At 41.2% G+C, this 24,117-nt stretch overlaps 2 protein-coding genes across 2 annotated transcripts; one reads left to right on the top strand and one right to left on the bottom strand.

Annotated features, from left to right (window-relative positions):
• Positions 1-2,418, bottom strand: LOC125021838 (TLC domain-containing protein 5-like). Its single transcript, XM_047608060.1, has 3 exons — positions 2,272-2,418; positions 1,548-1,739; positions 1-632 (listed from the first exon to the last, which is right to left on the bottom strand). Exons 2-3 carry the CDS (start codon positions 1,735-1,737, stop codon positions 106-108), a joined length of 717 nt encoding a protein of 238 aa, XP_047464016.1. The 5' UTR covers positions 1,738-1,739; positions 2,272-2,418; the 3' UTR covers positions 1-105.
• Positions 2,419-4,651: 2,233 nt separating this feature from the next.
• On the top strand, positions 4,652-18,404 carry rcc1l (RCC1 like). Its single transcript, XM_047608059.1, has 12 exons — positions 4,652-4,815; positions 5,548-5,833; positions 6,380-6,509; positions 7,303-7,431; positions 8,625-8,691; positions 10,159-10,210; positions 10,473-10,557; positions 13,063-13,244; positions 14,373-14,460; positions 15,757-15,930; positions 17,449-17,534; positions 17,884-18,404. Exons 1-12 carry the CDS (start codon positions 4,796-4,798, stop codon positions 17,959-17,961), a joined length of 1,377 nt encoding a protein of 458 aa, XP_047464015.1. The 5' UTR covers positions 4,652-4,795; the 3' UTR covers positions 17,962-18,404.
• The last annotated feature ends 5,713 nt before the right edge of the window (positions 18,405-24,117 follow it).

Here is a 24,117-nt window from a genome sequence, read left to right as displayed (position 1 = left end):
TGTGTGGTAATGATTTATTATTTCTTTTGTGAACTGTTGCTGTACATTGCACCTTTAAAGCTGTAGAAGCTGCTTTGAAAACTGTCGCCCAGGCAAGATCTCACTTCAGTCCAGTTTTTCTGCGTTCGTTTCTTTCAGCTTGTGATTCTCCATCCACTTTTTGTACTTGGCCCGACTTTTCTTGTAGCCAAATCTGGCTATGTCCACCATGAACACCCACGCGAGTCCGTACATAACCACCCCGCTGAGCTTCATTATCAGTGGGGTCCTGGGAGAGGTGAGCTCACAGTAAAACATCACCGTGCCGACTCCCACGCGAACAGTGGCAAAAAGTACAATGAAGAGCAGGTCCACTGCGTCGCCCAGCAGGGTGTTGTACAGGCCCAGCTGCCGGAGGAACCAGCGGGTCTGCAGCAGGGGGTTGGTGAGCTCGCTGCCGAAGATAACCCCACAGGTCTCACAGCCCGACACGCCCATGAGCAGCACCATCAGGATGCACACAATGCTCGCAGCGTGGTGCGCCAGCATGACCGGCCCCTCTGTCCCATAGCATACACACCAGCAAATGTCGAAGAAGAAGTAGCCGAGGCAGACGGTCAGGGCGAACGTCTGGAGATCAGTGTTTTCTGTACCTGGGTAATAGATAACGAACATGGTCATGCAAGATCCAGAGCAACTGAAAACCTGTGAACAGATGATTTCTCATTACAGAAATGTGCTCTGCTCCTTTAATGTTGCAACGCTGACGGATGTTCGCCTCATGAAGTTGATGTCATGATATCAGATATAGAGCAACATAAGCATTTTTTAAAGTCGTATTTATGTGCATCTGACTAAAACTAAATTCAATATTCATGCTTTTTTATTTTATTTTATTTCATTGTTTTTGTTCCGTTTTGGTCTCCACCATCTAGCCCATGTCTTGCTCTTTAGCTGCTAAATTAGATAAAATGTGACTTAATTAAAAAATGAATGAATCCCCGTAGGAACATGTTGATGTTACAGTTGTAGAGCAAGACACAGACTGAAGGACAAAAAAATAAAAACTATGTAAGAGTAAATAATGTTGGTAATTATTGCTTGTATTTTTTTATTTTATTATTATTATTATTTTTTTGACTGTTTGCACTAGAAGTTGAGTGCTAAGGGCCACCTAGTTTTGCAGTACCAAAAGATTGGGGGTGTTAAAAAGAAAAAAAGAAGAAAAAAAGAAATAAGCTGTTAAAAAATCTGTCTAATAGATGTTGTGTTTTCAAGAGAAGTGGCACGGATGACCTTTGCACCTCAGTGATTCATTCACTTTTTTTTTATTTCATTCATTTATTCCTTCAGTCATGGATGAAAAGCTTCGTTAATGGTTAAATGAACGCTGAGCCAGGACTGTGTTACTGACAACACTTAAACGTTAGCATCATTTTTAATTTAAGGACCATAAAAACCTAGAAACATAACAACACTTGATCTAACTAACATAGTTGTCAGCATATTTCAGATTTGAACTTTAGAGCTAAAGGTCTTTTGTTTCTGCTGCTTCCTTTACAACCGACCTGCGTGTGTGAAGGGCCAGGGCCCGTCGATAAAGACGACGTAAGCCGTCAGCAGCACTATGAGGACCCCGTGGGACAACGTGACCAGGCGGCAGTTCCACTCTGGCCCCCGCTTGGCGAAGCTGCAGCAGAACAACAGGTAGAGGCACAGCCAGCCAATCAGGCTGCAGATCACCTCTAGCACCGGCATGGCTGCATGGAAGGGACGAAGAAGCTGATGTCAGCACCGACCTCCTTATTGTCCTCATGAAATCAACGCCGTGACCTGTACTTGCATTTGATGTTGTCACTTTTATATTTAAAGTCAGGATGATCACGCACTTGATCATTTATTTTGTTGGACCAACTAAAACATGCATATTTGACATAGAGTCATTCACAAAAAGTTCAGCTTCAACCCTAAAAATGCCTCATATTCATTGCATGGATCAACGTGCATGTGTCATTCAAAGTTAAACATCATAAGCTTATACAAGTGTCATTTCAATGCATTTTCTGCACACATGATTCCTCTTATTCCGTTTATAAAGGCTGGTCTACAAACAGTCAACGAATATGTGCATTAAAACATTTAATATTATTCTTATATCTACAGATGTCGACATAAGTAACAAACATGTAGGTTTTAAATAAGCTTCTAACCACAGAACACTTTTAACTGGACAACCAGCCCTAGAAGAATTATAATACTGCGTGCTACTACACTATAATCTCTGCAGCTTACCTCAACTCCACCTCCTCTCAGTCGTCCTTGAGTTCATGATACAAGTGGAAAATGCATCCATCGATTATACGCAACCTCAGGGATCATCACTGTTTTATGTTGTCCATATCAGCACACTTTGCCAAGAAGAGAGAAGTGCCACGTGCCGGGCTACTATAGACAGTTAGTGGATCCTGGATCCCTCCCCCCTGGATCTCAGTCTTGATCCTCTTAAAGGATTACAGCCTCTACGTCTCGGCAGATACCTGCTTTTAGTTGGGACGGATGATACAAGGCTGCAGACCTGCAGCTGCATTGCGTTTAGGTGAAACAAAAGTTAAGTTTGACCGTGTTCGTGTTAACGGTGGACACAGATACAAGGCAATTCTTTATTTTGAGTTAAAAGACGTATTAGTCCTTTAATTTAACAAAACATGTTGTATAAATGAATGGGTTTTTCTCATTCATTTACATTTAATTAAAATAGAGGTTTTATCTCCACAATTCGCAATTCTTAATCATCACACCACAATAACAGCTGATAAATTTCAGCTTTGATGATTAAGTTTAATTTCCTAAACTTCAACATGTTTCTACCGTAACACTTTTAGTCATTTGAGATGCTGCATCTGGAGACTTGTTTGATTTGAACTATTCTTTAAATGTTTGCTTCACTTTTGGTCTTTTTGTTAAGAGTTGGATTAACTGAACAGAAACGGCCTTGTACACCGAGCAGGAGGAGTCATGTTGAGGAGGGCTGAGCGGAGACAGGCTGATGTGTGTGATACCTCAGGGCCACAGGCCAAAACCAGTGATGTAATGAACAGATTAGATCTTGTAAACAAACACAAGACCTCCAGTATTGGCTGCGGGCTATTATAAACTCTGTACAGTGTTGGCAGAGTTGGAACAGTTTTACTGCTATGATCTCATGGAAAGTGGTCATGGGATATAATAACAAACTATAGTTTTTCTGCAAATATAACTGCTGTCAGGTTTAGTGTCAGATGAAGTTGCCGTGAAGTCCACACACGGTTCAGGTGAGACGAGTGTCTCCTGTCCTCCGGGGGCGCTTAAGAGCCGAATGAACCCGTGACTGACATAAATTCTGTTGGTTCTGTCGGTTCAGGTGCTGAATCTAAGCAGGTCACAAACAGACCAGAGATTTTCGCGTGTGACTCAGCAGGTGTTTCATTCACCTCTGCTACTGCAGGTTAATAACCTGTGAGGCGAAGGTCAGGGACCTCACCTGACAGCCCTGCGGCATTAACCCACATCCAGATCAGCTTTAATCCTACACCAGAGCAGATTATTGGCATGGACAGCTCGAGCAGGTACGGATATATTCAGTCCATCATGTCATGATAATATTTTCCAGGAATTAGTCTCGGTGGACATTAGTGTGCAAAGGTGTTGTGTTCATTTTGCATCCATTCCTTTTTGTGTTTCTAATTGGCCACCTTTTTTTTTTTTTTTTTTTTTGCCTCTTTGTAATTTGTTTGCACATAAAAAATTTCTCATTTTGTAATGGATTAACACCTTATTCATGTCTTTTATTGACTTTTTTATTTTTTGATTGAGTTATTTTGTTGTTGTTGTTTTTTTAATTTTGTTTTGATTATTTTGTATAGCTTTTTTTTTGGACTATGTGTTATAATTTGCTTGAATTGACTCAACTTTTATTCAGTTTGGCATTCCATTTTCTGGACAAGACTCCTGCTGTACACTGAACATAAATTTAAATATTACCTTTACCTTTAAATAAAATGCTGCATATGCTCACCTCTGTGCTATTTGTTTGTGAGGATGTGGACACTGCAGACTGTGCAGCAGAAGACCTATGTGTGCTTGCAGGGGGCTCCTGTAAAAAACTGGAACAATGCCAGCTTATGAATGGTTGGATAAGGGCTTTTAACAGAGTTTAAATACTCGCCTCTTCTCCAGACAAGTCATCCAACACTTCCTCAATCACATCTCCTCTGTCCACTGCCTGTTTCTCAGGCACTGGCAGGAGCGTGATGACATTTCCTTCCAATTATATAAAACACTGTGACATAAACAAAATTAAATTAAAAGGTTGACTGAGCTACATCCTGCCAGCAGCTCTGAGGAAGCCGTTCCTTTTTATCTGTTTTCTATAATTGAGGGACAAATGTTTTTCTGGAGAGCCAGCCCACTTGTTACCACATCCTCTGTGTGCCAGTAGTCAGTCTGAATACAAATCTAAATGTAAGATCTTTTGAAGAACATCTTTTTTAAATAATAATAAATAAATAATATTTATTTATTTATTTTTGTTGAAGTAGAGAATGTTAATATAAATAGTCCACAATATGAATAGATTTTTTTTTTAACCGGTCCTCTTATGACGTTCAGACATACCGGAAGTCTGTGTTATCACTTCCGGGGTTGGTTTCACAGCGTAAACAAACGTGAAATAATGACATTGAGATATATTAATATGATTTCTGTTTGTTCACGCCGGTTTCTGTACCGTATAGGTTAGCCAACTATTCAGTACGGGAAACACGCTATAAAACTAAACATGTTCATCGGGAAGATGAGGTAAGTACAGCCGCCTCGTGTGGAAACAAGCCCCGGCTAAATACACGAGGAAAAACTCCGTTCACGTTGCTTGCAATTTAACTTTACACACAAACCTGTCATATGCACATTTTGATTATGACATCATTTTATGGTGTATATAGGTGACTGGGAGACGTTCTTTAATTCGGCATTGATGTGATAGTCTACACATCACTTCATTTTAGGATAATGTAATCTGAAATTGGCTCGACATATCACTCTTACCGACTTTTCACTAGCTAATGGTAAGCCGTTATAAAAGGACATTAATTCGATTTAATAAAAACTGTTGGAGATCAACTGTATGCCGAATTTACCACTTGACCACTACCATTTCTAAATGTCTTCAAAGTCCTTTAGAATCGCGTGTTCTGTTTCGAAAATTTAAAATTGCATAATTATGATAGATTAAATGAATGAAGGTTGGCATAGAATCAGTCATATTGTATTATTTTTACATTTCTCTATTTCTGCTCTTCGTTTCACTCTAATTTAAATGTCTGTATCTCAAAGAGCAGCATTCATAATGTAATGAATAAAATATGTAAATGTTACTAGTAGTCATAATTATTAGATTTTTTTTTTTAGAATTTAATAAGAAGAAGAGCGTCCCTGGTTAAAAAACTGCCTTAAACTGATGAGCCTGTTTTACCACTCCTACTACCTGCAGTTAATTTCAACCCGTTTTTCTTTTTGTATCTTTTTCTCCAGGATGACTCTTCCATGTGTGCGTTTGGGTGCTCAACGCATGATCACAGGCCTTCAAGTCTGTGGTTATGCAACACTCAGCAGGGCATCCCCACCCCAGGAGAAGAGCAGCACCGGCCCAATCTTTCAGTATGTCGGCGAGCACAGAAAGCCAACCAGCAAAGTATTTGTGTGGGGCTTCAGCTTCACCGGCGCGCTCGGCATCCCTAGCTTTGTAGTGCCGGACAGTGGCAGGAAGAAGCCCCGCAAATACCAGCTCACTCCTTACCGCCTGGAGACCGCAGACAAGGTAGAATCACCTGTGGTGAATTGTGCCTTCACTGGTTTAGCTCCTGGATGCTTATTTAATGTCTATATCTTAGGTTTAGCTCGCTAACTGCTGTCAGTGACTGGAGAGTGGCACAAATGAAACATTTCTTAGGTTTCCCTAACATGATTTATTCAAAAATAAACATTTATTGAGAGTTGCTGCCTCATTAATGATCAAGTGGAGATGACAGAAAACAGTTATTATGAATGTGCTGCTGGGCGTTTTTCCAATCTAGTTCGGAAGAATGAGTTTAATTGTAGTGTCAAAGGGCCGATATTTTATCACCCATCTTCCCTTCTAATGTTATTACCGGCCGAATTGAATTTACCTCAGTCATAGCTCAACAGTCTTCCTATGTAGGACTTAATTGACGAGGATAATTAAAAAAACATTTGATGGTTTATGGTTTCAACAGAAACCTTCGTCTTAAATGCCACAAATTCATTCAAGCACAGCAGACTGGTAAATTGAAAAACTGAGATAGGTTTTTATGCGAACTCAACGTCTGCCGCTCTTCTGTCTCAGATCTCATCCGCTGCCTGTGGTTACGGCTTCACTCTCATTGCATCCTCGACCAAAGATGTGACCAAGCTGTGGGGCATGGGCCTCAACAAGGACTCTCAGCTGGGCTTCCAGCGCACCCAACACAGCCGACGTAAGAGAGAGACTAGACTAATACGAGTCCTGACCTGACTCTGTGTGACATGGAAAGCGTTTCTTGTTGCTAACTAACAGAGAACCAAGCAACTAAGAAGTTACCAACTAGCCTAAAAGAAACGGTTGGCCTTGTTTTTGACCCGGTTTATTGAGAACCTTTACAGATACACAGCACAAACGACAGCTGAACAGGCAGATGAACTAGGGCTGGGCGGTATAAACAAAAATGAGTATCAATGTGTTTTTCAAAATTCTGACAGTATCATGGTATATCACAGTATTTTTTTTTTTTTATGCTTAATCACGTGTTTGCAACGTTTTCTACTCATTGAGAGAGGAATTAATGCAGTAGATTGACTTAGAATGGAATATTTTACTGTGATGATGAGTAAATATTGTATAATAATTCCACGCTAGTCGTAAAACAGGTTTGCATGGCCCCATGTTAGCATTTGGCTGCTGATGTGGAAATCCGGGGACATTTACAGCTCGGAGATAAAAAACAAAGAATGAAATGTTATCAAGATGAAATGAAGAAACAGGGACAATTACTGTCTCATTTATCTTGTCATATTTAAACATATTTAATCTGCTATTTCTGTAATGTCAATAGCGGCACGACCGGCTACCGTAATAACTGTAGTCTGCGCGCAACTTTTTTTTTTTTTTTTATCCATAAAAAGCTAAAACTGGGGACACTTTCAGGGACAGCTTTACCTGGGATGAGTGCAGCGTCAACTCCTTTTTTACATCCTCACTTAATCTTTCTTTCTTTCTGTGTGTCTGTGCAGATGAGAGCTACGACTACGTCCTGGAGCCGGCCCCGGTGGCCCTGCCTCTGGCCGAGCCTCTGCAGACCCGAGTGGTGCAGGTCGCATGTGGCCGGGCTCACTCCCTGGTCCTCACCGACAACGAAGGAGGTAAGAGACGCGCGGCCTCCGAGCCCGCGATGATCTGTGGAGCATGACTGCATGACCCCCTTAGAGTGCAGAGAGACCCTCAGACTAAACAGCTGGTGCTGTGTCGTTGGCGGCCACCTGTTACACCGTGTGGTCCTTTTACATCATCCACCCACCACTCATTAAAAAAATGAATAATCATCAGGCAGCTGTTTAGAGCTCATCCGAAAAGCCCATTAAGGTCTTCTGGTGCCTTCCATTAATCAGCGTCTAACAAGCACCGTTTTTACATCAGTGAAATCCTAATTCCTAGAAAGGTTTCTTTCCACTTTGTCGCCCTCATCTGTTTTTGGATACGTGCCAAATGTTGGAATGTGATGAACATGTTCTGAATGTGACCTGACAACAGACTGATGTGTCGAGGTTGACCCACACTGTGATCTACTGAAGCTGTTTAAAGACTACAGCTGATGATACACAAATATATATAAATATCTCATTCCTCTGTTCCTTAAGTAGAAATTTATCATAAAGGTTGATGGGGAGAAAAACTAATAAAAATGTAATTGTGTGTTTTTGTTATTTAAAAGTTACTGATTGAGATCTAATAAAGCTTGATTTTCTTTTTATTTTTTATTGGTGTTAAATACTTTAATCTGCTGACAGATTCCAATATTAAATGTGCAAATTAATCATATTTAAAAAGAAATATCTGTCTCAAATGTACATTGAAAGGATGTTTTTTAAGATTTTAATGCTCTCATCATCGTCTGCTCAGTTCACATGGACGATGAATATAGATCGACTGTTCTTGTCGAGAAAAGCATCAGGCACAGCTTTGACGCTGCTCTTCGATTTCTTTTGGGCTTGTTGTCTTCTAGCCCTAACCCAAACTATGCGTGCATGCTTTATTTTGGAGCTAAATGTGAACCAGTACCATGATAAAGTTCTTATTAGTGTATCCATTGTAGAAAAAAAATGGAATAATCTGTTCTACATTACTACAAACACCTCTAGTTCATCTGATTCAACATTGGAGATCTGCTTTGCCACTTACATATATATATATGTACATATATATGGCTTTATTTAGTATTTAATTTCTCAGAAAACCACCTCAAGAAGAAGGCTCACATTAATTCTGCTGCATCAACTTGTCCCTGTGATCATATGTGATTCGTCTTACCGCAGCTCTTCTCTCTGCTCCCTCTCAGTTTTCAGCATGGGCAACAACGCCTACGGCCAATGTGGAAGACGTATAGTTGAAGATGAAGTCTACCGGTATGTTCTCATGTATTATGCAGCTGTTTCAGATCTTTTTAGGTTATGAAATGGACCAGTTTAAAGAAGAATTATGGTTATTTTGGTAAATTTGTTTGTCTATTATAACTGATGATGATTTCCAAAGTGGTCTCCCTTAACTGTTTTACTTTCATAGACTCTTGAATATTATTTAGTGCCAAGTGAGACCAATTAAACCTTTCATGACACTGTATATGTTGTACTCTTTATACAGCAGACATCATATATGTCATTAAAAGAATGAAGTGTTGAAATGCATTAGAAAAAGATTGCATTACATAGTTTGTCCACCAGAGAGCGTGCACGCTTCACAATGATTCACAATGATTTTAATAACTAAAATTATTGTTGGTATCAGCCATAACAATATGACCCCCGACAAGAGAAGTGATCCCCTCCTTAAAATGGTAACTGTAAGTGGGTGGGATATATGAGGCAGCAAGTGAACATTTTGTCTTTAAAGTTGATGTTAGAAGAACATGTGTGTATCCTGGAAACAGTAATCAATGTTTCAGTCCCTGCCACAAAGTTAAAACGGTCCAGGTATACTTTGAGGAACACAACAACAAGTTGTAAGTGTTGACTTGGCTTCCAAGTCTCCCCGGATCTCAGTCCAATCCAGCATCTGAGCTGAACAAAAAAAAAAAAGTCCAAACTAGGTAGTTGCAGCGTCTTGGCAACAAATCTTCAGAGGTCTAGTGGAGTCCATGTCTTGACCAAGCAGCCACCTCCAGGTTTTGGGTGATGAAGCTCATGCGTAAGTTTTTTGCACTTCAAGAATCAAGAATCAAGCCGAGGGCTCTCGGCTTGATTCTTGATTCTTGAAGTGCAAAAAACTGCAGTTCATCGAGTGGCCACTTGAGGCGCTATAGGGGAGCAAATCCCCATAGACCCCCGTGTTAAAAAGTCCAACTCTACAGCATTATTGAATATGTTTACAGCCTGGTATCAATGGTTTATTTCACTATTCATGCTAACTGTACTCATTCCTTTATTTTTTATTATTAAAGTTTAAAATTCTGCATAATTAAGGATTTGTTCCGAGTGTGGGCGGAGTAAAGCTCGTCCCAACATGGCGACCACAGGCTCCGCCCGCTTTGTGCTCCATTTTCAAGGTTCAAAATCCAGTGGGTGACGTTACGATGAGTTTGTCCATAGTTTATACAGTCAGTGGTCTTGACAGATGAAGGTTGTTTTGGCATTGAGCAGGTGGTTATAATGTTATGGCTGAGTGATGTACAGAGGAGGTCAGCGAGCATCCAGGAAGTAGAGCTGTCATATCTATTGAAGAGAATCATTCAACTCCCAGTGTCTTCCACTCGCACAGCTCTTCTTCACGGTTGAGATACAGTATCTAAGAGTCAAAGCGAGGCCGAGAGTCTCCGCTTTGAGCTGCTGCTGTCCTCCGGTGATGGATTGTTATTTCTCTTTCACATTTTCCAACAGGGGCAGCCACATCATTCACAAGATAGAAGGCTTCAGCAGCAGGGTCGTCCAGGTGAGCGCGGACTGAGCAGCGATGACAGTTTGTCACGACCTTCAGATGCTCCAGATACTTAGTTTCTCTTGAGTACATTAACGCCTTCACTCCACTCAGTGACTGCTTTAAAGCTTGTTTGCAGAGTATTACCACCAGTGTGCTTCAACGTGACGAATACTTGTCATGTGTTTACATCCAGTTTAGTTTAACACAATTGAAACTGGACTTAATCACTGAAGATGCATCTCTTTTTTTTCTCGTTTTTTTTGTTTTTCTCCAGGTGGCATGTGGGCAAGACCACAGCCTTTTCCTCACCAAGACAGGGAAAGTGTTCGCCTGTGGATGGGGCGCTGACGGACAGACGGGTCAGTGCACTCCCTCGACCTTTTAACCTCAAAACTCAAAAGAAAAATGTATTTTACGAACACAGTTTCTGCTGCAGTGAAGTTCAGTAGAGCAGAAACAAGGCACAGCAACAACAACAAAAAAAAAAACTGCCTCTGAATTAAACCAGAAAATAGTAAAAGAAAATTCCAGGACAAGCAAGACAATGAGCCCAAGCACACTTATCTACTAAAAAAATGGATAAAGAAGAAAAAATTGATGTGATGTGATGAAACCCACCAACCAACTGCACAAGGGGTCACAGCAGATGCTGGAAACAAGAGTTCACCTAGTTTTTCACCTTACAGATACGAACAAATGGTTTATTTTCTTGCATAAATAAATGCACAAATATAATATGCCTTTTTATCTACTTGCAGGTCAGATAACAAAAAAACTAAACAAATGAGTAAGAAATGTAGAAATTCTGAGTGATGCATGAAACCAAATAAGTCTTCCTACCAGCAGGTGGCAGCAGTCTGCATCCATCATTCAAAAGAGGAAACAGGAAGATCTATAAACGCTCATACAGAGCTGACCTGTGCTAACTCATAGACAGTATAAAGATGGAGGTGGAACAGCTCCTCAGAAGTGAAGTCAAAGCAAGTAGAGCTCCCCCTGGTGACTGGCTGCAGTATATATATCATAAGCTCCACCTCCTCCATGTTAGTGGATGGGACTTGGACCATATTGACAGCAATTAACAATTAATTAAAAGTCTGAATGTAACCGATAGAATGACAAAGTTTTAATAGAGGAAGGTAAGTTCGATGTGTACTGGGATCTGATCTGATCAAGTCTATGAATATGGACAATGCATCTCCTCTTCCTTGCAATGGCCGAAGTGAGAGATGATTTTGCGATTTTGGAGCCAGAGTCTGATCAGTACGGTCCGAGAGTGGAGCCGACATCTGTGACCCGACCGCCCTTCCTCATGTTTTCGTTTAATTAACACCGCGCTCTGCTCTACCTCCACCGGTTACAAAGAAATGTTGGATTATGCAGTGTACCTTTTTATTTAATTTTTTTTTGTTCAACTCTCACCACCCTATGGACTGTTTCACAGAGCAGTTGGCATGGCAACTTGTAGCTAAAATGAAACGTACCAGAGAAATAGGCACTGTACATTAGTATTATATTAACTACCTAAAATGACAGAAACCATCCAAAAACTATATTTGACGTGTATTTTAGTTTAACATAATCTCCCTGCGGGTTGTTAAATCTTAAAACTGGAGTGTGCGCAGTTCAGTCTGAGAGTTGAACTAAATTGACACTTGAGCATCCATCAGTGTTATATTAACTGCCTTAACCCTTTCATGCATGAATTATGACAACCTTTTCCTGTGTGCTTTTGTTCCTCTTTAGGCTTGTAAAGAATGATGCAATTAAATTTTCTTTCGGGAACCAATTTTTCATGAAGTTACAAAATTGTCCACTCATGTGGTTAATTACAAATTTCTCCTAGTATAAAATAAATATCCGGAAATTTTAATAATTATATTAATTCTTCGATGTTACCTCATGCCAGCATATTTTTTTTTACCTGGAAGTATTTACACAAAATTCCAGAGGTACTTGACATTTCTGGCTCTCTGTTGGACAAAACATATTTAAAACAATTGCACTTCTACTGACAGGCCAATTGGTGGCAGTGTATGGAGTGATGCACAAGCGCCTACTGCGTTGGTTGATGCAGTTACAACACCAAAACCCATACATATACAAAAAAAAACATCATTTGAATAGCTGTTCACTATAGTGACCACTATGCAATGAAACAGTTAAATGACAGATACCATCCCTGAAAAAATGTATTTTACGTGTACGTTGGTGTTTAAGTTTGGCCCAAGTCCCATCCACTAACATGGAGGAGGTGGAGCTTATGATATATATACTGCAGCCAGACACCAGGGGAGCTCTACTTGCTTTAACTTCACTTCTGAGGAGCTGTTTCACCTCCATCTTTATTCTGTCTATGGGTTAGCACAGGTCAGCTCCGTATGAGGGTTTATGGATCTTCCTGTTTCCTCTTTTGAATACTGCCACCTGCTGGTAGGAAGACTTATTTACTTTCATGCATCCCAGAATTTTCTACATTTCTTACTCATTTGTTTGTTTTTTTTATTATCTGACCTGCAAGTAGATAAAAAGGCATATTATTTGTGCATTTATTTATGCAAGAAAATGAATCTTTCTTTGTATCTGTAAGGTGAAAAACTAGGTGAACTCTTGTTTCCAGTATCTGCTGCGACCCTTTGAACTTTGACTTGGCCCTTCCACAACATTCACTTTGTTCTTTATCCATTTTTTTAGTAGAACAGCCCGTGTTCTCGTGATCTTGCTTGTCCTGAATGCAACCCTGTATGTGCCGGCTGGTTTTCTGTAGTTACCGTGGTGCAGACACAGGCAACGTGAGAGGACGTGCTGGTCGTTCCTTGCTGTTTGGTTTTGCGGTTCGATCGCTGCGGTATCTCTTGTTGCAGGTCTGGGGCACCACAACATCAGCTCCAGCCCGGTGGAAGTGGGAGGAGATCTGGCCGGGGTGGAGGTGCAGCAGATCAGCACGTACGGCGACTGCAGTCTGGCCGTTTCCACGGACGGACAGCTGTACGGATGGGGCAACTCCGAATACCGGCAGCTGGCCGCTGTCACCGAGGCCATGCAGGTGAGGAGAACTGACAGCGCTCTCTGGTGGGTCGCGTTTCCACCCGTCGCTCAACTGTCTCCCGCTGTCAAAGAGCTTTTCCAAAGCTGCTCGGTTCACAGCAGACACTTGTCGATGCATGTTTGAAGACAGAATTAACTGGGCCTCATGTAAACACCTTTTTTGGTATTATTCTCCTAAAACTTTCCGAGAGATTTGTTTGCATCAGTACATCACAAAAAAACTCTCTCTTGTAAGTAAACTTGTAAGTATTATCTTCTCTCCCCTTTGACTGTCTTGTCTCCATAACCCTAACACAGAAGACCTTATGTTCCACAAATGTCTGTTTAATTGTTCTGTTCAGTGCATGAGCAGGATTCATGCTTCAAATTCTGCAGATCATTAGATGAACACGTAACACATTTAGTCGACTCATGTTACTATAACTGGGACTGAATGGATTTACATGAAGCTCAATGGATCTAAAACTGAAACAGTCACAAGATGAATATATTTTATTTTACCACACAGGTTTAAGTACATATTTGAGGAGCTTGTACTTTATTTATTTTTTATGTATACAGTACTTCCACACACTCCAGATGAATGTAATGTCTTGTTTATTACACTATTGGCAGCGGACCGTATTATATTCATCCCTTTGGAAGCTTTCCACCCTTTTACAAATGAATCGGTTTAATTTAATTTAATAAATAGTTTGTAATGTACTTTGATTTTGATTCACATGAACAAATGACGTTATTAAGAATATAATAAGCTAAATAATTAAAATCTTTAAAAACAAAAGTTTTAAATGTCAAAGTAAAAAAACTAATTAAATTTAATTGTAATATAAGAAAACCTGAGAAAAAAAGTTTAATATTTTTACTCTTTTCTCTTCAGAACAATTCTCTGATATTTTACTTTTATTCTATGTGACATGTTTGAATTTCAGACTTTAACTATTATTTTTGATTTTGAGTACACGTGACTCAATGTAATAAAAGTTGTTGATACCAGAGAAGAATTAAAAGCACAAAAGCCAAATCGTATCTACACTAGATGAATAATTGTATTTGTCTGTTTTTTTGTGTGTTACCAGTGCAGTCATGACGTATTTATGAGCTTGTCTTGTGTCTTTTTCCTCAGATTAACTCTCCTCGCCATATTCCTCTGAAGGGCTGTGGGAAGGTTGTCCAGGCAGCGTGTGGAGGCACGCAGGTGGCCGTTCTCAACGGTCAGTAGTTCAAAGTAAATTTAAGTGTGTTGGAACAACAGATTTACTCCAAAAGTAACTTTAAAAGTTCTGAGTAGTCACAACACATTTGGCCTCTAGGTGGCGTCACGTGTCACAGTTGTCTGACTTCCTTTTTGACACTGGTACAGGACCGTGAGCGACTGTTTTTTTAGGCAAACATCGGTGGAAATGGAGCTTTTACTCATCCAGACCCGGCGGTGGGCTGTTTGCTTTCTGTCACATGAGTCAACAGGAGGGCTAATTCCTAAAATCGGTCTCCACGGCCTTTTTAAAGAGAGAGAGAAAAACAAGTTCTGGTATTTATCTGTTTTAAGTGCCCCCAAAAAAATCACAGCGACTAATTTCAGGGCTTTAACAACTGTCTTAACAGCATGATATTTAGAAGCTACAGCCCCACTATAGCTATTGTGGACATGTCAAATGGACGTCACGCTGCCTCCAACCAGTAATGCTTGTCCTCGTTGAGAGTGAGTGAAGCAATGAACTCTTGGAGTGTCTGAAACAAAGGCAGCTGGACTTGTTTGAGTTTCACCGCTCACCCAAGAGGCTTCTTCAGTTAAGTGTTTCCTGTGATCTGCAAGTTGCCTCCATCTCTGCGAGAGACAGATGTGTGAGCGTTTTGAAGTCAACTTTCATCAGGAGGAAATCTGAAACGTTGGATAAATGACAATCAGTTCATCTTAATTTGCTCAATACCTGAGTTTATGGCCCAATACCTGTATTCACATCAGCATTGCTTTAATTTGTGCTTTAATCCTCTGTTAGCATGCTAACTGTAAACTCTAAAGGCAACTGCATATTCATCTCTTGTGTTATTATAGGCATCAGTTGGGCAGTAATTTTTTATTTTATTATTGATTAATCAGCTAATGACAAAAAATATATCTACAAACCGTAAAAATCAGTTAGAAAATCAACTAATTTGCACTTTTGAGCAGCTAAGTTTTGCACCTGCAATTGGAAAAATTGGATAAGGGACAATATGGACCTCAAATACAAAACAGAAATAGGGGAAGTTTTGAAAAAGGAAGGGGATAAAAATAGGAGAGAAGTAGGAGCCACATATGATATCTTAATTAAGGCTGAAAGTAATGAGAAGTTATTAGAAAATATATATAATAAATGGACAATTGTGGGACAAATAAAGGTTTTCTAATTCTAAACACGAAAACGCAAAACCTACAATTAGACATGGTACATGTCTAAGTAACATCCATATAAATGAATGAGAGGTCCAAACTATTCCCAGCAGAACACTGGTCTGAATCTTTGCAGATAAAGGCGAGGTGTTCGTATGGGGCTATGGGATCCTTGGAAAAGGCCCCAATCTGTCAGAGTCCTCGACCCCGGAGATGATTCCCGCCACTCTGTTCGGACGCTCCGAGTTCAACCCCACGGCAGCTGTTTCCAGGATCCGCTGTGGCCTCAACTATTTTGCTGCGGTGACAGGTAAAAAGTCCTTCATTGTCTCATTGTCTGCAGGAAAAGCTCTTTAGAGGCTGCACCGGGTCAGATCGTCCATGTCAAATCGTACCATGAGATACTTAATGAGATTTCTGCTCTCAAGTGTCAGCACGTTTCTCTCCAGCTGGGGTCAGAAATGGAAACGTAAAACCCGTGATTCAGTCTGAAGTGGTTAAAAAAATACAGTGCAAATGTGGATCTGTTTAGCCATTTTTTTTTTTGTTGCACTCAAACTTTGACACCAGCAACGAAAACTAAAACTGACGGAAAAAAGGATCTTTATTTGACTTTGCTTGAAATTATTGCGGAAAGCGTTAGTGGGAGAGATCACTCTGATTGGCCAGTGAGTGTGGTCCACTGTCGGCTTAATGGAGCATCATAAAAGAAGTGACAGGAAAGAACAAAAGGCTAACGAAAGGCTTTTCTCATTTTTCTTCTTAATCTGCGCATATTTTCTTTATTACGCTTTACAAATAAAAATTATTATTGTTATCTTTCAGAATCTGTTGGAATCTTTCCAATATTGCAAACCTGTATGACCATAGACTGTAATAAAGGCCATAGACAACTCCTCAAAAGTGAAGCCAAAGCAAGTAGAGCTCTCCCTGGTGGCTGGCTGCAGTATAAGCTCCGCCTCCTCCATGTTAGTGAATGGGACTTTGGGCCGAACTAAAACATGAAAATACTCTAAAAATATAATTTTTCAAGGATGCTTTCTGTCATTTAAGGCTAGTTAATATAATACTGATGTATACTAAAGTGTCAATCACAAATTAAGTTTTACACACATCCTGTATACAACTGCTTCTGTGTAAAAGTTGACCAGAGCCTCGTGCGGCTGCAGAGGAAGGTGTGTGTGAAATCTAATTAATAAAATCGAACGATTCAAAGAAGTGAAGCTGCCAGAACTCCTCGGCTCAGCCTGAACCGTTGGTGCGGAAAATAAAAAACGATAATGAGTCGGTTTCCAGCGTCGGTTTTGATTATTTCCTCATACTTTGATGATGTTGTGTGAATGTGATGTCGCATGGGAACATTTTGCATTAGTCTGATGGAAAGTTTGTAGCACGAGAAACCAGAACTGATTTGCAACATTAAGAATTAAATTTGAGTGTCACTTATATGTTTAATGTGTGATTTCTGTTTTCTGCTTTACACATTTAAAAGATTAAAGGTTTGCTTTTTATTAAAGAGGTGAAGAGGTGAAGGGTGATATCTAATCTTAACCTGAGGCCAAAATTCAGAGGAATGAGAAGGATATTTTAGATCGACTCTTTTAAATGACAGAATGATTTTTGCAGAATATTTTGTAGTATTTTAAATCTTGCATCGTTTATTCTCATGTTTACGAGCTCAAAAAAGCTGAAAACAGACTTTTAGCAGAGAGACTTTGGATGAATGTTATAAATTGAGATGATTATTATTATTATTATTATTGCTACATGTCTCAGAGTGTCGCTACTCGGCCTCACGTTGAGCTGATGTTTGGTGTTTGCCTTGCAGATCGAGGTGAGCTCTTCCTTTGGGGGAAGAATGTGAGAGGTTGTTTGGGCATCGGGAAGAGGGACGACCAGTACTTCCCATGGAGAGTAAGACAACACTGACTCAATATTAGTCATGCAAACACAGAGCGCGCCACACAGCTGTTCTTTCTGCAGATCAGAATGCACAAACTTGAACGCTTGTTGCTTCATGCTGTTGTTCGGGGCTCCTCGGAGATGTCGCTGTTTGGTAAAATAATATGTGTTTTAGCTTAGAAAATCGTGGCTCGCAGAGATTTTCAACCGCAGTCCCCTTGAGACACTTTTAGCAGGATGTGAAGGTGCAGAGCTCACGCTGCGTCTCAGCGCTGCACAGCGTGAAGTCTCTGTGAAAGTCTCTAAACTAAAGAGTGACAGGAGTTTCCTCTTAACTCCCGCTCCTGTGATTTCCTGTCAGGTGACCGTTCCTGGTCAAGTGGTGGACGTGGCTTGTGGCGTTGACCACACGGTGGCGCTGGGGAAGTCCCTCCTGTGAGCTCCTATCCCATCTCCGCCCCCCACCCCCAGCAGTGGATCATAGGCTGGATGTTTGGCTGAGCCCACCCCCCCCTCGCCGCCGCCGCCCCCCCGTCGCTCCTCACGGAGCCAATCGGAGGCCGCTGCGGAGTCTTGAAACCAGCTGCTCTCTACGGGCGACGGACCCTCGTGTCCTTCGGACGTACGCTGACGTCAAGCGGAGTTCAGAGGAAAAACTGTCTCGGCTCACTCTGTGCATGAAGGTCAAACGGGAAAGACATCTAAGGGTGGCTTTATTACAGCTGGAGCTGAAACGACTACTCAGTTAATCGATTTATTGACCTTTGTGTCGACGGACTGAAGAGAAAAGAACTGAATTATTCTGCGGCTGCAGCTCCAACAATCTGAGACTTCAACTTTTTATTTCAATAAAAACTGAATATATTTTGCTTTTGGACAAAACAAGACCTCAGACTTTTTTTTTTCATAGTTTATTGACGACACAGTCGTCTCTTGTTGAACGCTTAATTTAATTGTTTTTCATTTCTATTAGTTATATTGGACCCAACAGATTAATTGCTTTGCAGTAAACCGACACTAATCAGCCACAGCAGTACCAACATCTGCCTGATATTGTTTAGCTCCATCTTTTGTCCCTAAAACAGCCCTGACCCATCAGGGCATTGGTTCCTCTAGAGCTCTGAAGTATTGTCGTTCGATACCACCGATTTTCTTTCCGATCCGATACCGATACTTTGTGCAAATACAACCTAATGTGTCTGGTAAACGTAAAAAAAAAAAAAAAGTAGTGATTTGAAATCATAGCTTCATAAAGAATAACAATAAATATTAATTTTTTATATTTATTTTAAATTCGGAAGTATATTGAGTTAGCGGCCTCATTTACTATATAGCCAACAAAACAAAAACCAAACAGAGACACAATCGTACAGAATACATGAAAATGCTGTTTGAAACACAAAAAAAGGAAGAAGTAAAATAATAACACCATTAAAATACATTATTTTTTACTACTAAGAACCACTATAAAATGAAAATTTGCATCTGGCTGGGGGGGCGTGGCTTCAGGCGGCAGTGAAGTCGATGTATACCCCCTAGCAACAGTAACATAGGACGTCCCCTGGTGGTTGACGTCCAGCAGAAGGTCAATTTAATTGAGATCTTGGGAATTTGGAGGCCGTCGTGCTACTGAATAATGTTTGTGTAGGTGGAACGTGTCAAAGCAGTAACATCCACATGAGTGGCAGGACCCGACGTCTCCCAGCGGAACATGTGTTTTTCTTGATGTCTGACATAACCCACGCACTGTCACGTGTCGTGATCACCAGATAATCAGTGTTTTCGCCTGTCATTTTATGAGTAACTCTGCAGAAAATGGAATAAAAGCTACATCAGGTTTAAGACCAAAGCAGTCGTCCTTCAGGTGATCAAACCTGTAATTTATATCTTTAGTTTTCCCTAACATTTAGTTGCTCCCTCACATTAAACAGACCCTGTTTTCGAGCCTCTCTAACAATAGCTTGTGGCAGTCCTCGGGCCTGTGCTACATTGCGCCGCTTGAAAAGCCGGCGACAGCAAAACAATCCACAACAAATGATTATCTCCATGCCAACTGCAAATAGAGGTGAAGACACTCAGCCAGGGGCTGAAAAACAGGTTTCGAGGAATCCGCTTTACGACACGTATCCCCATCAGTGGAGCGTTGTGCATGCGTGAGCTCGGCGAGAGCAGCAAAACAGTGCAAAAACTTTAATCACAGCATCCTGACAGCTTGCATCTGCCGGTAAAATTAAATGTCAGCGAAAGGCAGAGCCTGCAATTTGTTTCACGTGTTTTTCTGCAGTGTTCGCCCGATGCCATTAAATTCCCTTGATGCGACAGAAATACGTATTTCAGACGGGGTGGGTGGGGTTAATTAAGCGGAGAACTCGTATGAAAATGTACACACTACCCGGTCAAAAGTTTTACAACAGTATGCAGTTTCCTCTGGTGTCAGGGCTTCATCCGGCAGCAAGATAATGACCCAAAACGTTACTCCAAGCTGTAGCAGAAGTATATCAGGATAAAAACAAGATGGAAAGCTTGAAAACATGGAGCGGACCATGTCCCAGTCTCTAGACTTTAACCCCATGGAGCTGGTTTGTGATGAACTGGACAGAAAAGCAACACATATTTCTGGAAACTTCTGTAACACAATTGGAGAGAAAAATATTTCCATTTTAGAAAGAAGTGTAGCCAAAGATGGTTACTTTGATGAGTCCAAAGTTTAGAATATATTTTGGGTTATATATTGATTTTATGTTTTGACATCAGTTGTTTATTTGGTCTGTGCTTTCATTTCAGAGTAAAATGAGACATTAAACTGCACACATTTCAGTAACAAAAGGGAAAGAAATATTGAAGAAAGTTATAAAAGTTTTGACTGGCGGTGTATGTACGTGTCAAACTGTAACTGTCTTAAAAAACGAAGCCTGCGATGGTTTCCCTCAAATTCACAGGAATTCACAGTGAGAGGAAACGATACAGTCACCGTCTAAAATGACGCAATGGTGGAGTAAAAAATGACTTCTGAAAACTTAAGGTTTTTCAAATGTGTTATAGTACATGTTGTATTCCTGGTGGTACTGACCTCTTAATGCAGTAAATCCTACATATCCACATGACTCCACATGATTAGTGGTAGTTTCTACAGTGAGGAATTTACTTGACTTGTGGGGAAACAAACCAAACAACCCCTTTTACAAGGCCATGGCTCTACTCTAGAGGGCCTGCTCTTTGGGCCAGGATTCAGGTTTCCACCTACACCTGAAGGACAAAGACCCCATTAATGTCCAGATTTTAGCCAGAGAAGATGGATGGTTTGAAAGAGGAGAAAGGCAAGACAGGTGAGGTGAACTGAGACAAAATTTGTCCATCTCTTAAAACACAGTCTGAACATCTGTCTCTAGAAAGTTTCACACCTCAAGTCTCAAGGTGTTTCTGGCCATTAATTAATCATTAGAAAACCATCAATTAATCATTAGAAAACCACTAATTGTGGAAAAACAGGGCACCATCCTCCAAGTGCAGATCTGATGGATACCAGTGGAGAAACCACTTAGGTCGAATATCTCTAAGAAAATCCAAACAAGTCCAGTCAGGTGGCTCCATTCTACAGAGGATGGACTTCAGTGTGTGTAGCATTCAACCTCATAAGGGACGGCGCCTCCACACATCAATTAATCGCTTTAACCAGGAGCTTTCGGTGCACGTCTGACCTTTCAGAAATATGCAGCTTCACAAAATCCTTCTTACATTAAGAAAATGGTTTCATATCGGTTCAAATTAAGCTGCTCCGTCTTCTGTTCTTTCAGCAAACTCCAACCCGATAAAACAACCTCCATCTAAATGTTGACGCGCTGGTTTCCTGATATAAAATGTCTGCTTTAATAGCTGACGGACAGTTCAATCTGCTCAGAACGGTGAATGTGGCTGAAGTCAGAGCAGCGGTTCTGTTGCACTTTGTTCTCCGCGTCGAGCTCCGGTATTTCGCGGCCATTCATCACTGTGACAACTGGAGCGCCCTCGGAGGGCGCGCAAATTTATTTATGACAAAACTACTGAGTGAGCACAAAACATGCGACCTGTGATCCATCTGCGAGGAGGCATGTGAGAACACGCAGGTAGTGGACATTTAACTTGCCTCGAGAGCTTTGGCAGTATATCGTATTTGCCCACATGTGGGATTTTTTTCGGGGGGCGTTGGTATTTTCTCACAGTTGCGCCTGCAGACATGTGAGAAGAGTTGGCATGCTCATTTAGAAAGTGTGGTCTACCAGGGTGATCAGTCACAAATCTCCCAGGTCATTAATGATTTACCACACGGAGCAGCACTGACGTGGGCAGTGATGCTGAACTGAAAAAAAAAAAGAGTTGTCATGGAGATGCGTGTGCTGTTGTGACTCACTTTTTGGACCCACTCATGGAGGCTTAAACCTGCAACAACAGACCGAGATGAAGGTCAAAGTATCTGCAGCTCTCGTGTGGTGTTCCTGCAGATCAAAGGCAGTCCAAGGAAGTAGAGGAGGTGAACTGGGTAAGTACCATTGATGCACATGGTCCACGTGGTCTGATCTACGTTGTAGACGAGCTACTGTAGCTCCTGGACCTGGACCACGGAGGCGTGGAAGAAGGTCTGGTCTCAAGAATCACGTTTTCTTTCACATGATGAGGATGCCTTTGGTTGCCCAGTTAAAACGTGGGACCAGGATGCACAACAGGAACAAGACAATCCTGAGGAGGCAGTGCGATGCTCTGGTCAATGTTCTGCTGGTAGAACTTCACGTGGATGCTACTCTGACACATATCACCAACCTACCTAAGCATTGTTGCAGATCATGTCAATCCTTCCAGTGGCCTCTTTCTGCATGATGATGCTCCCTGCCATCAAGTTACAATGGACAAGGAATGGTGTTCAAGGTGATGACTTGGCCTCCAAATTGTCCAGATCTAAATCCAATCCATGGAGGCTTGACATCACAACTTGTAGGACTTAAAGAATCTTGGTTTTAGGATTAAGTTTAGTAAAAGTGTGCTCTCCATAGGACAAAGGAGGATTGGGGCTGACAGACTTGAGATTATATGATGACCAAATTAGTGAAACGTTGGATCAAAAACAACCAATTAGACTGAATCGCCACTGAAAGTGAACAGCTCCCATTTCCTCTAATTGATAGTTTATCCCAGTGTTCTGATAATGTTTTGAATCGTATCATTTCTCATTCTCATTTCTAAAGAGATATGGACCAAAATACATAAAATATATACAACCACATTCTTCTTTATGGCGATAAGCATAGGGAATACATCAACATACTGGGAGAGGTGACACCTTAATGGATTATGTAATAATGCAGATTTATGTGAAAAGGGGTGATTATTTCATTTTCAGGTGTTCAAAACAAATACAGTCTCATATGAGCTTATGATGAATAGGCTAAATAACAGAAATAAGGCTGAGGTATCGATCTGGGAAGTCTTTTGGACTCATATCACATAGACTGGTTGGTCTGCATTAACGCATCCCCTTAAAGTAGCTAATTTGTGATATTAAGCTAACCTGTTGGATGAATGTTTCCTCTTAGCTATGACATTGGCAATTGTTCTCGTATGGTATTTTGGTACTTTAATGTACTGCATTATACTTAATCTCCTTTACATTATCTCAGTTTTGTTACACAAGTGATGATACGTGTGTTTTGATCTTGGTCCTGGAGCCAGATACCACAGATTAATTGGTGAGGGCGTCTTTTGAGCCAAAAGGGTGACCTACACAATATCAGGCAAGTAGTCATAATGTTATGGCTGATAGATGCAGATGTTTCATAGAAAAAAAAGAACAGTAGGAAGCTCTACAATGTGATACAGCTCTTGTGATTTGAGCGCAACAGGAAAAAAATGTGCCGCTGACATCCATCCCTGTCTGAACAGAGCTCTGACTCACCGCTGTTTAAATGTCACCCGCAAACTTTTCATTTGTCATTTCTGTGGGCGAAGACTCCGCGCCGCTGACCCGCCGGCCCCAGCGGAACGCAAACTCGCTAAGTGATGCATTTCAATTATCAAGCAGCGACGCGCTCTAATGTTTGCGTCTCCGCTGGAGTTATGGCTCGCGGTTTTTAATTGAAAGTGGGGACTGAGAAGTAAACAAGAGCCTGACGGCGAGCCGGCGAACCGCAGAGCTGGAGTTTATACGGGGGGGGGGGGATTATGTAAGGAGAAAGGTGATCATGATGAGGGAAAACAGTCCTTTAACCCCGCTCTGTGCAGCTGGAAGAGCCTCCCTCCCCCCCATGTGTGCGTGCTGGAGCAGAGATGGGGCGGCGTGTGGAGGCAGCCGTGCAGAGCTACAAAGACCCGGCTGTTCTCTGCTTTGTTTGCTCAGGTCAAATAATACAGACAGACGATATACCTGCAGCCTTCCCTGCTGTCATCCGTTTGCTGCAGGCTGGAGAGGAGCAGCCGTAAAGACAGACAAACAGACAGAAAGCCAGGCTAGTGTGTTTGTGCGTTTTTCTTTTACTTCGCCAACATAAAATTAGTTAATTTATAAATCCTCTGGGTTCGAATCCATCATAATCGGCTGGGGCTTCTCGCCCTGACAACAAGCAGTAAC

The sequence above is a fragment of the Mugil cephalus genome, chromosome 15 (assembly GCF_022458985.1).
Source record: "Mugil cephalus isolate CIBA_MC_2020 chromosome 15, CIBA_Mcephalus_1.1, whole genome shotgun sequence".
NCBI classification, from domain to species: domain Eukaryota; kingdom Metazoa; phylum Chordata; class Actinopteri; order Mugiliformes; family Mugilidae; genus Mugil; species Mugil cephalus.
This window is presented reverse-complemented; position numbering and strand designations above follow the sequence as displayed.